Below are 15,124 nucleotides of genomic sequence, written 5' to 3' on the forward strand. Positions count from 1 at the left end.
GCTGCCCTCTATCTGTGTAATTTTCTCTTTAACAAAGCCCGCTGTGTGCAGGAGGTTACTGCTCCTTCCATGAATCAGTATCCACTCTGACTTGCAGGGCTTCCGAACTCAGGAGACAGCACCATGTTTGCAGGTGCGAGGTTATAAATAGCATTCTGCTAAATCCTGTTTATTGCTGTTTAGCATGATTCACTCATTAATCACAATTTAGTTTCTCCCACATTAATTTATAGAATGCTGTTGTAGATGCTGAATTTTAATTAAACTCTTTTTAGATGCATTAATACGGCCATATAGAACAAGGGACAGAGTATTAAATGGTCAACAATTCTTTAATGCCAAATGATTACGATCAGGCAAAATAAAAAAAAAAATCACGTTTAAGACTCTTTTCAAAAGCGATGAGCTGTACTGAATAGCCAAGGTCCAATCTAGGCAGGGCTCTAATTTTTGGAAAAGGGCTGGATACCTGTCCATGGAAAATCAGACCTCTGCAGGTTTTCTCACCTTGGTTACTCAACTCAGAAATCTCTTCTGGAAATCTTAGCCTATACGCACTGGCCCAACTTAGCAGAACAGTTGAGCAAATCTGTCTACTTTAAAAGAGTTGTAAAGTTATTTTATTTTGTGGTTTTATACTTGTACGACATTCTAAAGTTGCTAGGCATTGCCATATTTGAACATATGGCACAACGTTCACCTTTGTATGTAAGATATCTGTAGAATTGTATATTATACATTTAATATTGTAAAGAACTTAACGTATAATTGTCATGTATTTGTGTATGCACATTTCTTATACAGTACTTCATGCCGTAAACATTTCTGTAAAGTAAATGATCAAAACCAAGCAAGTAGGGTGGAACACTCACTGTATCTCCCACGTTGTTTGAAAGAGGTGAGACCTTTGGATTGCATCTCCTCTGGCCTTTTGCTCCCTTCAGCTTGATGTAGCCATGTCTTACAAAAAGAAAAAAAGTGTTTTATTTATTACTTTCATACATGAGTTGACTTTAAGTTCAAAGTATCCTTAAATAATCCGTTTAGCTTCGTGTTTTTATCCTATATACACTTTCGTCCTGCCCTCCTGGACAGGGAGAGTTAGCACTAGCAGCGGCTGAGCGCTTGTCTGTCGGCGCACCCTCTCCGCTGGTTACCTCTCGGCCAGGGAGGAAGGCGAACACCTCACGTTTACATCTAAACACAGGGAGGGGCCCAGTCCTGCCACTCACTCGTACTCAGGCCAAGCCTCCCCCGAGGTCAGTGTCTGCAAGTGGGACCAGCCAGCGAGCGCCCGCCGAGTGCTGAGCACGTCCAGCTCCCGCCGAAGGCGCAGGCAGGCAGCTCTCACAAGCCTGGAAGCGGGATGGTGCTTTTAGGTGAGCGTAGGCCGCCATTGGAAGTAGGTGTGGTCAGTTGGTTTGGTTTTCTTCAGTTTGGTGTTTACTGTGTTGGGTTTTTTTTATAGCTCAATAAAGCAGCTCCAGTACGTAGGGTAGCTTGCTAAGGTGGCATTGTAAAGGGTTCCAGGCTGCGCCAGCCGAGTTAAATGTGAACTTGAGATGGAAAGTTTGAGCCATGACATCACAACATTGACTGCAAAATAGCACTAAGGCACGGAAGACATGTGGAAACAATCACTTTGTTAGAAGAAATATGCCTTTAAAAAAAAGCTAGGACATGTTCTTTTAGTTAGTAACTTCAGGTCACTTATTTAAAGTTTATTAGAGTTTCATTTATATCTTTTTTACTTATTTCCCTATATTCTTAGGCAGCAATATTGGCAAAAACAGATTTGAATTTTTACTTCTGGCCTTAAACCATAGCAGCATAACTTAAGAACATTGCTCAGCGTCACTAAAACAGATTTTAAAATACCATAGAAACTCCAGTAAAGCTGTGTTTTTATTCTGAAGGCCAAAAAGTAAACGTAGTCTGTTTTTTTCACCTAATTCGACTGAACAAAATTGTTGTGATTCTCTGTTGCTGAGCACTGAAAGCGTGGCTTGAAGAGCACGAGTCTTTGCTAGCACTTTCTGGACAACCCTGTTACACCACTGTGCTCCCGAGTCTCAGAAAGAAAGCGAGAGAGAATGTTCTGTTGTGCTTATTGGACTAATCGCTTTTGAGAAAGCAACTGCTGAGTGCATTCATTCACTGTATTAATAGCATCGAGGTTTGCTGACAATTTTATTAGATGTTTGACAAAGGATAAGAATCAGCACAACAAAACATTGAAGTTATTTGGTTTTAATATTTCTTTGTGGCTATTCTGTTAATATTTTAATGCAAAATGTTTCTGAACAGTGCTTAAGAACTACAAGACAATGTGAAATTCATGTTTGATAAATTAATACTGTATGTCACTCAATGCGTTACTTTAGTAAATTGTTTTATTTCTTTACAAAATAAGTACAAATAAGGGAGTATGTTTTCACACAAATTGGGGGTATTTACGAGTATGTACAGAAATCATCAAAATAACATAATTCTAATAAACACAAGGCCTTTATAAACAATATGTACAAATTATCAATACATTTAAAACATAATTTTACACTTCCTGGCCTTAAATACCTTATGAATAATCTTTTGGCTAAATAGCAGCAGTATAAATTTTCTTCTGCTTTTCATAAACCTTAAAAAATAATTAAAACTTTTGTTTTTAAAACTATTGGACAAATAGTTCTATTTGTGCTTTCGCTATGGTTTCCCATCAAAAAAAAAAAAAAGTATTGCCTCAAAAAAGTGGCAAGCATAACATAGTAAAACTTGAAAAGATAAATAAGCAAATGTCTCCCTTCCATGGTTACTGGTAATACTGTTATGTTTGAAGTACGACAGCTTGTGTCCACCTGCCCACTTCGTATTCCTATCTGATGCCCATTTAAAAGACTCACACTGACTTTGCTTGGTGTTGGTGTGGGCCCCTTAAATTACAGTTCAGCAAAGCATTTAAAAAGCATTCATCCCACCTTAAGTACTTAAAACTACTCATTGTGCTTCAAGTCACGCACCTGCTCCGGACTGGAGTCCTGGGGTCCGATCATCCAAGGCGAAGGCCTCGCCAGTCCTTGCGGCACTGTCCTGACCACCCCACCTGGCGGCACCGCCCAGGCCCACCCCTGTGCTCGGGATTCCCTGCACCTGGAACTGGCCCCAAACACTTCCTTTTCAGTGACTTTAAAAATCTGTATAGAATACTCTAAAATCTTTACTGAACAATACTCTCTTAAAACAACCATTAAACCATACCCTTTGCAATAAATAAATTAAGATCTTTTTTGGACAATAAAACCCAACTTTGATTCATGTTACTAACCAGCTGCTACAAATGTGCAAAAGATTGAAGAGGCTTAGAAAACAACTGGAAGCCAGTCAAGGTAACTCAGCTGGGACCCGAACGCACAGATTTCATACACTTAGGATTTGGTTCGGCAAATGGCTTGAGGAATGAGCTGTGCAGTAAAAGCAAAAATCCTAAATACATAAAATTTGTGAGAGTGTGCAGTGGCTATTCTCTTAGCTGTGCAAAAATTTGCAATTATAACTAATCTAAACAACAGGTATCACCATGGTTAGTCAGGGGAAACGGTGCTAGTAAAACTAAAAGGAAAACAAAATTGGCACCATAAGTGAACATCCAAATTAACACCGTGGTTAGGTCCCAATCCTGTGACCCTGTGCCAATGCTCCTTGCCTTGAGATGGTTTAGGTGAGCCATTGCAGCAGTCCTTCCACGTGCGTAACTTCAACGCCATCTGCTTCAGCCTTATCTAAAATGGTCAAATGGAGCAAGACTTCAATGTTGGTTATATCTGTGGATTTAACATTTTAAAACCTTTTGCACATTTTTTGTGGGTTTTTTTTTTTCTGATTTTTTTTTACATAAAGGGAATTTATTGCATGTGTCTGACAATATTACAAAACAAAATTACTGGAACATTGACTTCTGAAAAAAATAGAAGGCACATTAAAATGACAGCTTTTCAATGCAAGTTGAGCTTCTGTATGGAGAAATCAGTACAATTCTTGGCTTTACTTAAGCAGAGCTCGATAGAGCAGGAGAGAATGGCTCATTTCTCTTTCCTGTTCCATGTAGAAGATGAAGTCCCTGAGGTTTACGCGAGTTATTTTCTGTCGTGCATACTGCCTGGATGAAGGAGTCCCCAAGCCAGCCTGACTTCCACCGGACACACCGAGGCCCTACAAAGAAAACATGGCAGTCAGAAGTCCTGCAACAGTAATGCATTCCTCATACTCTCAGGCTTACAACTACTAACTGCTGGATTGTTTTAAACATCTCAAATGGATTATTATGAGCCTAATTCTGAAAATATTATATGGGTTTTTTTGGTTTTGTTTTTTTTTTTTATTTTGTATTCTTCTGAGTCTCACCAAGTTAACCTGAGTAAAGAAACTCAAGTGAAAACACATGTGAGGCTAGACCTTGTTCATTTGCAACCCGGGACAAATATGTCTGACTAGTTCTGCTAGTCATGTTAACTGTAGACATATTTGATCAGTTTAATTTCAGGAGCGTTTTCAGGACAAAACTCCTTGCAGCAGATAAAGCCATCTTCGGTTATCAAATGTGTGCACCACCCTATTCCACTTCCTGGGTCTAGGACTGGAAAAAGGTGAGTGGTGTATTGGGATGTTGCTACGGCAATAACCTCCGCAGCTGCAAGTCCCATGGGGACCCTGATTCTCTCTGGGTATGCTGAAGAGAAAGGCTCAGTGTCGGGAGATACTGAGCAATCTTGCTCGAGTACACAACCAGTGCTCAGCTGAGAGGTGGAAAAATTAAACAGAAAAATCACAAAGACTCAGATATTTTGCGATGATAAAAACATCAGTATACCATTCTGTAAAGCTATGATAAATATTTTTTTTAATTGGTTCAAAGCTACTGAATTACTGAATACTTCATCCTGGCTTTCTATAGAGAGAGAAAATTCACAAACCAGGCCTGAGAACACTGTGATCTGAATATTTAGAAATTGAAAGGACATTAATTACAGACTCTGTAGTCTTGTTGAGTTTAAAACTGATACGCACACACATTCAACTATTTTTTCATCCTTAGGAGACCATTGTTTTTATTAATTCCAATTGATTTCTGACAAAATAAACTGTTCTAACTTAGAAAAATAGGTTTTAATCTCTAAAAAGATTTAAATTATTTTTCAAACCTATAAGACACCTGGCAAAGCTTTCTGTAGTTTTAAAATCCCAAAGTTACTGCTGCTCTTAATAACATGCCTTTCTTTCCCCAGGAAATACTTATTCAAGGATCTTGATTCTGTAGCTATTAAAAATACAGTTAAGCATAATTTTACTACTGAAAGATTGTAGGGGAAACATACACAGTACACTGCGAGTAAGACATAGCACTGTGTTCTCTGTTGCTTTTCTCTCTGCGTACCAGCCATCAGACTCATTGCAGAACTACACTCCTCAAGTTATTTCTCCTAGATCTGATTATTAAATTACAGTAGCGGGGCAAATCCTATTCTCCTGTAACCGCAAACACAAAAGGCTTAATGTAGTGAAATGAATGTGGCTAAGCTTCCAGGCAAGAGGGAAGAAGCCCACAACCTTTGAGCACCATGAGCATCTGATCTGAGGGATTCTGTTCTCCAGTATGGAGTAGTTTCTGTTAATAGATTAATTGATTTACCACCTAACCTCACTGCTCATAGGAAAAGCATGTGCTGCAGCTGCAAGGGTTGCTCATCCATGCTGAAGCCAGACACATCCCCAGTGCACAATCCATTTATTTAGCGGTGCTCTGAATTCAGCCTTTGCGCCACAATGTTTTGTATTCCTAAAAGAAACAGCATCATTTAAACTCATATTCTTTATCTTCCACAGGTCTGAAACGATACCCTACCTTAAGCAGCCTCTCGCCTGCACTCTGACCATGCAGCCACTTTCCAAGGGCTGTTGCCACTATTTCCAGCTCTCCAGGGAACCACTGTGTGTATTTTTATTTTAAGTCAAGCTGACTCAAAAATATTTTTCTGTCTTCTCTGTTCCCCACATGGTGCATTTCTCTCCCCATCCCAAGTAATACTTATTTCAGATTCATCCTGACCACAGTTCCTGAACAGTGACAAAAACTTGTAAGAAATGTGGCCACCTTAAACTCGTTGAAAAATACTGTCCATAGCATTCTGACTAGAACCATCCTGCTCGCACCAAATATTAACAGAAAAGCTACTTAATTTTTTAAAAATTTTCTTCATATAAAACCATTTCTTGAAGCAGTTGAGGTACATTTACAGCAAATAACTGCTTTCTATTTGGACAGACTAGCTGGAATTGTGGTAAGTTACATTCATTGCATTTATCACTTGAGATACTGAGCTTTTATGTAGGAAGAGCATATACTTAATGCAACATCATAACATGACATGAAGCTGTGCACATTTATAACCGCACTCGTGACCCAATCAGTTACGGGATAATGTTCTGTAATTGTTTTACAAGGTGAAAAAAATCCTAAGAATGATTTTAGAAAGTACAGGAGCACATCTGTAAACTGACAGAACAGTAATTTCTATCTGTCAATATGATCTCTAAGTTAAATTAAAGACCAATTTGTTTGGTACTGCATTGTACTCAAAATTAGTCTGCAGGTGCTATATGAAAAAAAACGTAGACTACTAAATGCCACATTTTTTTAATTATATACATGAGTGCAAGCATAGTTAAAATTAATTGCCAAGAATAGTGGAATTGAAGTAATGCAGGTTTTTCTCTAGAAAAATCACATTTTGATCAGCACGACAGACTTTTCATTAACCCAAACAAGCCCTGTGTTGTCTGTATCTATGGCAACTAATAAGAGTTACAAAGATAAAAGCTCTAATAAAAAATAAATGGTTGTAAATTGTTTACATCCTTTATTTCCTGGCCTGCCACGCCCAGGATATTACCAAATCACACCTATTCAAATATACATCAATACTAGGTTTTGTATCAGTGAACTTCTATTTATAATTCAAGGGAAATTCAAGATGTTCCAGACCAGAAAAAAACCCCATTGATTTATATATGAACTCTTTCTGCCTCTTCATTTTGAGATTGCTTACATACATGAGTTACTGCAACTTCTTATCCCCTTCCATCCTGTCCTCTCCTTTTCCCCACTGCCTCTTCTCCCTTGCTGCTTCAATCCTACTTTCTTGTAACACCCCAAGGCGACTGGCCACTCTCTTGAACTTGGCAGCTGCAAATCCCATAGGACAGCAAGGAAGACAGAAGAGAGCAAACAAATTATTTTGTGCTCCACTCATTCCTTGTGGGGCAACAAAGAGGTGGGCTACAACAGGGCTTTCCTGCGATGCCCACACAACTGCTGCTCCCAGCTGGGACTGAAGAGAAAATCAATTAATGGAAAATCAAATGCAGGAATTTGCAAAAACACCATGGTGCCATGCTCTCTGTTAACCTGTAATCCAAGACCCACTGAAACAGTTAGAGAGTCCGTATACTTTAATGGGCTTTAATGCACTTCAGATACGCAGGGCTGATGTCTATATAGCTTCCAGTATTATAAATAACAGTGTTGGACTGTCAAGCTTAATTCAACTGTTGGAAGCTACCTAGCTTGAAATTATGGCTTAAGAAGAATCAGAGTAATTATTGGTTCAGTATGCACATTTTGAAGCAATTCTAAATTTATGTCAGATGTGACACAAGATTTGGGCCACCCATCTCAGCCTGTTCGCTATTTTCATGATTGTCCTCTATGAGAAGAGTGATGTTGTTGGAAAAGCAGAATAAAACCGGTTCAAAATAAAATATTGACCAAAGACTTGGCAGATCACTAGGTAAACATACAACAGTCTGCCAAAGAAACACTCTTACAGTGATAGGGTAGAAATAAAAACAAATAGTCCTGTGCAGAGAATACTATAGAGAACATTGAAGAATACTTACCACAACAAACCTGTCTCCTCTACAGAGTGTTCATCACCTCTTACTGCCTCCAGAAATATTCTCAGTCTGCTGTACTACCCTCCACCTATCACAAACTTCCCCCCGCCTCCCAAACCTTCAACTTTTTCAAAACAGTCTCAGAACTACTCCATGGTCAGCTCTCCTCCCACCCTCACTTACCAGGCAGGCAAGCATCATCCCATCGGGTGGCTGACCCGGCACACTGCGTGTGCTCATCAGCCACCCAGTAGACAAGTGGTCCCCAAGATAAATTTACCCCAAAGCTTGCTGAGCTCATACAGCAGCCTTTCCTCACTGGTGAGATCAGCATGTCTCTCTTTCCTGTATGCAAGCCAAGACTTCACATGAAGTTGTCAGGACTTAAAATCTCTAGCTCCTTCCTACCTCTGTCCCCCTTCTGCTGGCCCCCATCAACAGATTTCATCAGTATTTCCTGAAATGTTTAAAGGCTACTGGAAAAGAGGACTGAGAGAGACAGACACCTTGTCTGAAATTTTCATGGACAATCTCCCCTACTGCTCAGAAGGTAAAAATGTCTCTGTGCATTGAATTACAGTAAGTACAGCAGCAGGTGTACGATAATTAAACAGAGTAACACAAAAGTGTGCTGTTCCTTGCTCGAGATGGAAGTGCTTTCACTTAAGAAAGAACATGCAATATAAAATCTACACTGGTTTTTGTAACAATGACTTCTATACTGTTGAACAATTAAATAAGATTTTTTCACAAATCTGTATACCTTAAGCTTTCAATTATAGAACCATGGAAATAAGTGCAATATTCTTGTCAGGAAACACAAAGATAAGGGCAAATAGAAGACTGCATTTAATATTTTACCCATCCTTACTTCACCAGAAAACAATTCAACCCTGACATCTCTCCTTTGAACATAGTCTTGAACTGCGGCTATTGCTTCTCTGTGACCCAGAGAAACAAGGCAATAATGATAAAAGATCTGCTGGTTTTCTTCCCAGGCTACATGGCACATCCTTGTGGCAGACTTATACTTCAAGCCAAAGTCTGAAAGTGAGAATCATACAGTAAAAATTCAAAGCCAGTTACCTATGGAGTAAAAAAATACCAGAAATTTTGTCTCTCCAACCTCCATGCACTGAAGAGGAGTGGAAGATAAGGTATCTATTAGTCTGCTCTTATGAATAAGAGGTCTTGGATCATGAGAAATATTCTGGATATATTCTGCAGCAATGATGTTTACTGGCACAGAGTGCTATTAGATCTTTGGCTGAGAGGCACTTTGTACATGAAAAACAGGTATAATATTATGTATGATTAGCTGTCCCACATAATTTAGGGTTTAATTCAGCACCTACTGAGGCTAACAGTAATGAATTCTCTGATTTAAATGAGGGCCGAAACATCCTTAAATCAGTATTCCCCCGAAGTACAGAAAAGTAAGTAATAACTGTTTGTCATCATCTCAAAGATTAACAATACTATATGAAATGTAATTATATCTACAAAAAGATGGTGCATCTTTATACACACAATATGGTGACTTTACAGGTGTCTTCAGAAAGATTCATCACCAAAAGCTATCATTTAGTCCTTCAGATCAGCAACATTTACAGGGAGGATTAGCTCCCATAATTTCTTCGGAAGCTAGTTGTTTCCATTTGCAAACATTTTTATCCTGTACTATTTTAGTGCAACTGTTCCTACAGACTCCATTTTGGCACGAGTTCACTTGCTACACCCTCTTGGATGCAAATGCATCTCATTTCCCCTGGGCACATAAACACACACCTCACCCTGCAGACAAACATCAGAAAAACTGATTTGCACAAGTATTTACAAGTACTTCAAATACCAACACAATTGCAACATTTCAAAGACAGCATGCAGTAATTTTTATATTAAGAAATAATAAGAGGAGGGTAAATCATACTAAGACATGGATACAGTGAAAATTTTTTCTTTAGATGTGATCACTTTAGTTTATAATTACATGATGTTATTTCAACCCAAAGAAACGGGCTGCCATTACAAGAAGAATGCTTTATATGTACCTGCTCTTTGCCTTTATTATGTTAAGCTAAGTCACATACGTAAGTACTATTATAATTGAAAACCTGCTTTGTAAAACATCATCTTGCTTGGTAAAACACCAAAAACTTCCAGTTGAGAGAACTCAGCATCTATTACCAACCCGACCACCTATTCCTTCCTCTAAGAGACCATTCCCTCCACAAACTGAATGATAGCAGGGGCAAAAAGCAGGCTATGCGGCATTTCAGTGAGAAACAACTTGGGAAGAAGTCTGCCCCAATGTAAATAAATAATGCAGATGAAGTGTAAGGTAGCTATCGTCTATGACATTTATCTGCTCAAGGCAGATGGATGTTCAACTGCCCAGTCCTCAACAGGTTGTTCTCAGGAAGAAACCAGACTGCAACTAATTCAAACTTCTTAATCAATTTATCCATGCAGATCTTTGAATAATCGCTGCATTAATGCAGGAAAGAAAAACTCAATTTTTTCATGCACAGAGATACAGCTGTGTTCCGTGAAGACTTCTAACCTTTCAAAGATCGTTCTGTACCCCTCACTCCTCACTTGGTATGTGATAAAAACGGATGCCTTGTATCCTCTGACTTCTTGCAACACATGATTTGCTTGGTGGTGCAGGCTCCAGGTCTTTTCATTTGCTTTGTTCGTGGACCTACTCTTTACTGCAGCTATAGATCTTGCCAACATCTTTATCCACAAACATCTCATACCTACCACAATTCACTGCCTTACTTGGACTTAAAAGCAATGACAATTTTACCTGATTAAGAACTCTAAGTTTGGGCTGCATTCTTGCCGTGGTAATTATAAGTGGAATATTCTATTTATCCTGTTTCCATCATACACATATATTTTCATTTTGTTTGGAATGTTTCTCCTCCCATGCTTTCCAAATGTTTAATCAAGTGCTGCTCCCTTTGAAATACTAATCCTGCCAAATTTTTTAATTGTTATTTTTCAAGCATTCTGGTGCTTTTCTCTTCTCATCTTTCAATATTAGCATGGGGCACCTTTTTTTTTTTTCTAAGGACTTGCCCATCTTACTCCAGCCCAGTCATGTTGTACATCCCTATATTCTCTCTCAAGAGTTAAGAATCATCAAACCAACTTTGGGAGAAGTCCTACATCCCATTTTGCAGGATTCACATTTTCCTTGAATCATATTTGATTCCCACCTGAACTTTCTCTGGTGGTAATCCTTGATATTAGTTCAAAACTACCTCAGTTTTACATAGTGGGTGGCCCTTTCTTTTCTAACCTGTATGATTGTGACTTTCATGTAATCAGAAACTTAAAATAATTTAAATATTCTTGACATTCATCAATCTCTAGACACATATAACTCTAAAATTTAATTGTTTAAATATCTAATTAAAATATACATCATTGCTAACCAGTAAAGGTTGGGTTTTTTGTCTCTTACGGAAGACATGCTAAGCAGAACTACTGTAGTGGACAGGGTAACTGTGGGAGACTATATTCACATGCTAGCTATATCTCACCTATTTAAGGTCAGACACAGATATCATATAGCTGTTCCATATATTGCCAGTCTCCCATGGGAAGTGCAGGGACAGAGAGAAAAGTATCTAAATCTTAATGGCTGGTGGGGGGAAGGGGTGCAGAATCTTACAAATGCAAAATCTAAACGCAAAATCACTTTCTCAACTCTTGAGAGCATGAATTGCCCTCATTCATCTCAACTGACTTTCAGTTCTTAAGCATAATTATGATGTATAACACCCAGACTTTAATTATGTTTGCAACTGTGGGCCATCTTGTGCACTCCCAGCAATTGTACAAGTGCCGATCAAGTGACTTTATACACCACTTGCCAAACAAAGGGCAAAAATAGCCACAGATCTACCAGCTCTTGGCACACCTTATTCCCATGTAAAATCTGGTTGTAGATTAGTTACAATCTATGAATGGTGGTATAAACCTTTCCCTATAATTACCATAGGCTCCTCTGTGGATCGAGGGTAGTATATGGCCCTCATTTGTACACCCAGCCCATTAAACAAAACAAAACAGAGCAGGCAATGCGGTTATCTCAGAATTGAGTGGCAATAAAATTAAGCCCTAAATGCTAATACCTTCAGCTTGCAGGATAAACACATTGTCAGAACACAGTCCAGTGTACAGGAAATAAGACATTAACATCTGTAAAGAAAATGTGGAAGATGGCTAACACACTATTACTGCAAATATCATGGAATACAGTTAAGGCCTGGTGCATTTCAGACATTAGGGAGAGATCATAGAGTTTGGCATGCAGAAGTTGCTGAACCATTTAGCCACTGATTTCTTGATGCCTTAACATTTCTGTTACTTACAGTTTCATCTCATTCTTGACTCTTTTTAAGTTAGTGGTTTTGTTTGTTCAGAAAATATTTGAAAAACTTAAATCAGATTGGCACAAGTAACTCTCGGAAGAATGGCTCCAAAAAGGAAACAAAGTAGGTTTTCTTTCCTACAGACATCAGTAAGCTTATTGGAGCCCCCATTCAATATGTTCTTTAGCTTCCCCTTCTACATTATGAAGACGGTCTCTTGCATGTCATGGTCACTATGTGCTGTTTATCATGCTGTACGCTTTCTCAAGACCTTTTCTAAATCCCCTGCCTCCCTCTCTCTCCCACACCAGGATCACTTCTCCAGGACCCAAAGCAGATACGCTTCGTGACCTGCATGTCTCCACCACTCTTCATTGCTCTCTGTCCTCCAGACTGCAATCTAATCTGCCGCCAAACTTCAAATTGCTTCAGCATACATACTTCCATCGGGTTTGGTTTGGCTTTTTTAAAAAACAAAAACAAAAACCAACCCTCTGCTTCATACTATCCTCTAACCTCTTAGTGTCAGTACAGGTTTTTCCTTTCTCTCCATTATCAGACAAAATAAGACAGCCAAGCCTTAAGTAAAAAGCAGATCAGTTTAACTTATAAACATTATACTGACAATTTAAACTTTGCTCTAACATTTTAAAACCCTGTAATCCCCTCTTACTTCATGAATTCCCAAATCTTTACCTTCCTCCAATCCATTTCACCACAAAAAAACCAACCAACCTTTTAAATACACTTAGATTCAACACAGCCAACAAACACAGCCAACAACAGAGAATAAACGTTGAATTTCAAAGCAAGCCATTTGGAAAAAAAAAAAACCAGATTTTTTTTTTAAAGGTAACCCTTTCACACTCTTGCACTTATCCCAGATCCACCTCTATTTATAAAGTGATATTAAACGCATCACAAAAAGTTTCAAGAAGATCCTTTAACCAACTGTATCTTGCTGTAACAGAATGATTAAGCAACCCATATTAATATCTAAAAAAAAATTATCTTCAGCGTACAGATGATCACGGAGGAGACATGGTGATGAACAAAACCATTTTTTCAGATGCTAAAGCTCTACTCTTAGTTACCTCTAACTTCTCATCTTTACTATCCTGACAAATTAATTTGGATACCACTCAGACTACCTCAAAAAAAAGAATTAACAAGTAAATATCACAACCATCACCACCTTTCCTTTATTAGGAAAAAAGTTATTAATTATTTAAAATAAATTAAAAACCAGATAGCCAAAATCAAAGGCTCCATTACAAACAACTCTAAAACAGATATTATGATATATAATGGAAAATAAGTCTAAGATAGATACAAAATTGCCTAATACCATAAATCATGATACATATTGAATAGCTATTGCTAAGAGGTCCTGAAAGCCGACAATGATCAATGTATAAACTTACAAGTCTCTCAGATCTAATTACTCCCAAAATAAAATAAACATGAATATTATATAAAAAAGAGGGTTTCAACTACAGAAGAAAAATGTTTCCCAAAGTACTAACCAAAATGGGAGGCTTCTGATGGGATTTTTTTAGGCAAAGTTAAACAAAAGGCAGTGGAGTGTAATATATTCGCTGTCTTCAGAAGAGAGCTGGCACAACCAATCATCAGCAACGTGAGAACTCGAACAGATGACGGAAGAGGGCAACCGAGCAGACACACGCCAACGTACACATGCACACACACTGAAGAGGATTACTAAATTAATTAGAGAGGCAAGTGAAAAAACAACGCGGAATTCAGAATGCACCTGATAGTATGGAATGCTGCTACTGGCCTATTTTTACCATTGGCAGAAAGAGAGGAGAAACAGCTAGCTCTGGTAGGAGCAAGTGCATTATGATACAACACAACATGAGCATTATAAAATGCGAGATGAATCTCAAGCCCAGAGGCTCTTTAGCACCACTCCAAATCACAACTCTCTGCCTTCATTTTTCTTCTTTGCTACCATTCCACTTCTCCCAGTACTTCTGACTTGATTAACCCTTTTTTCTCTTTCTTATCTTCTACCTTCCTATTTTCATCGTATCACATCGGATTCTTTAAAAAGCATCTGAGTAATAACAGCAGAGATGATAGATCGGGAGACAGATTTTCTGAAGTACTCTAACCCACTGAAGCTCCAGTTGTTTCCAATGAGAAATTTATCACTTCATTGGCACCTTAATAAGAGAGCATGCTCTTTTGAAAAGCTGGCCCATGACTAAAAGTTACAAAAATCACAAATCAAATAGTAACCTGTTTTTAGTGGTCTGAATTAAAGTGCTGTGAATTTGTTTTTTCTTTAAATACTTTCCTAGAAATTCAAGTATAATGAGCCTGAAACAGACTTGCTGAAATACAAGCTTCATTTTAGCTTTCTTAGAACAAGAAAAGATACAGTTGCATGTAATGCCTAATTTATTGTATCCCTTTCTGGAAGAGTGGTGAGTTCTGTTGTGCTGTTTAACCAATTGCAACTTTCACATTAACCTGGCCTGAAATTACAAAATAAATTTTTCAAGAACTTTTTTTGTCTTTCTAAAAGCCTGCGTTAGGATCACTGATCTTTCCACACAGTACATATAATGTACTACCTGAACGTGTGTGGCAGTAACATATGTTACAGTAGGTTATAACTATTTTACCATCTGTTCTATCTGAACTCTAACCTTGATAATCCCATATCAGCTCTTTCTGCTAACTGCCACAGTCCTTAGATCTTGGCTTCTACTTACCCTTTAAGAATTAAATTGCGGCAAAATGGACAGCCAGATTATATG

General features: G+C 38.3%; 1 protein-coding gene across 2 annotated transcripts in view; it reads right to left on the reverse strand.

Annotated features, from left to right (window-relative positions):
* Window positions 1-2,792: 2,792 nt before the first annotated feature.
* LOC135314793 (transcription initiation factor TFIID subunit 4-like) overlaps window positions 2,793-15,124 on the reverse strand; it is a 146,785-nt gene continuing 134,453 nt past the window's right edge. For both annotated transcript variants that reach the window (XM_064459561.1, XM_064459560.1), the window contains exon 15: window positions 2,793-4,206. In XM_064459561.1, coding sequence (XP_064315631.1) covers window positions 4,039-4,206 — 168 coding nt within the window. In that variant the 3' untranslated portion in view covers window positions 2,793-4,038. The remainder of the gene's footprint in view (window positions 4,207-15,124) is intronic.

The sequence above is a fragment of the Phalacrocorax carbo genome, chromosome 8 (genome assembly GCF_963921805.1).
Source record: "Phalacrocorax carbo chromosome 8, bPhaCar2.1, whole genome shotgun sequence".
Taxonomy (NCBI): domain Eukaryota; kingdom Metazoa; phylum Chordata; class Aves; order Suliformes; family Phalacrocoracidae; genus Phalacrocorax; species Phalacrocorax carbo.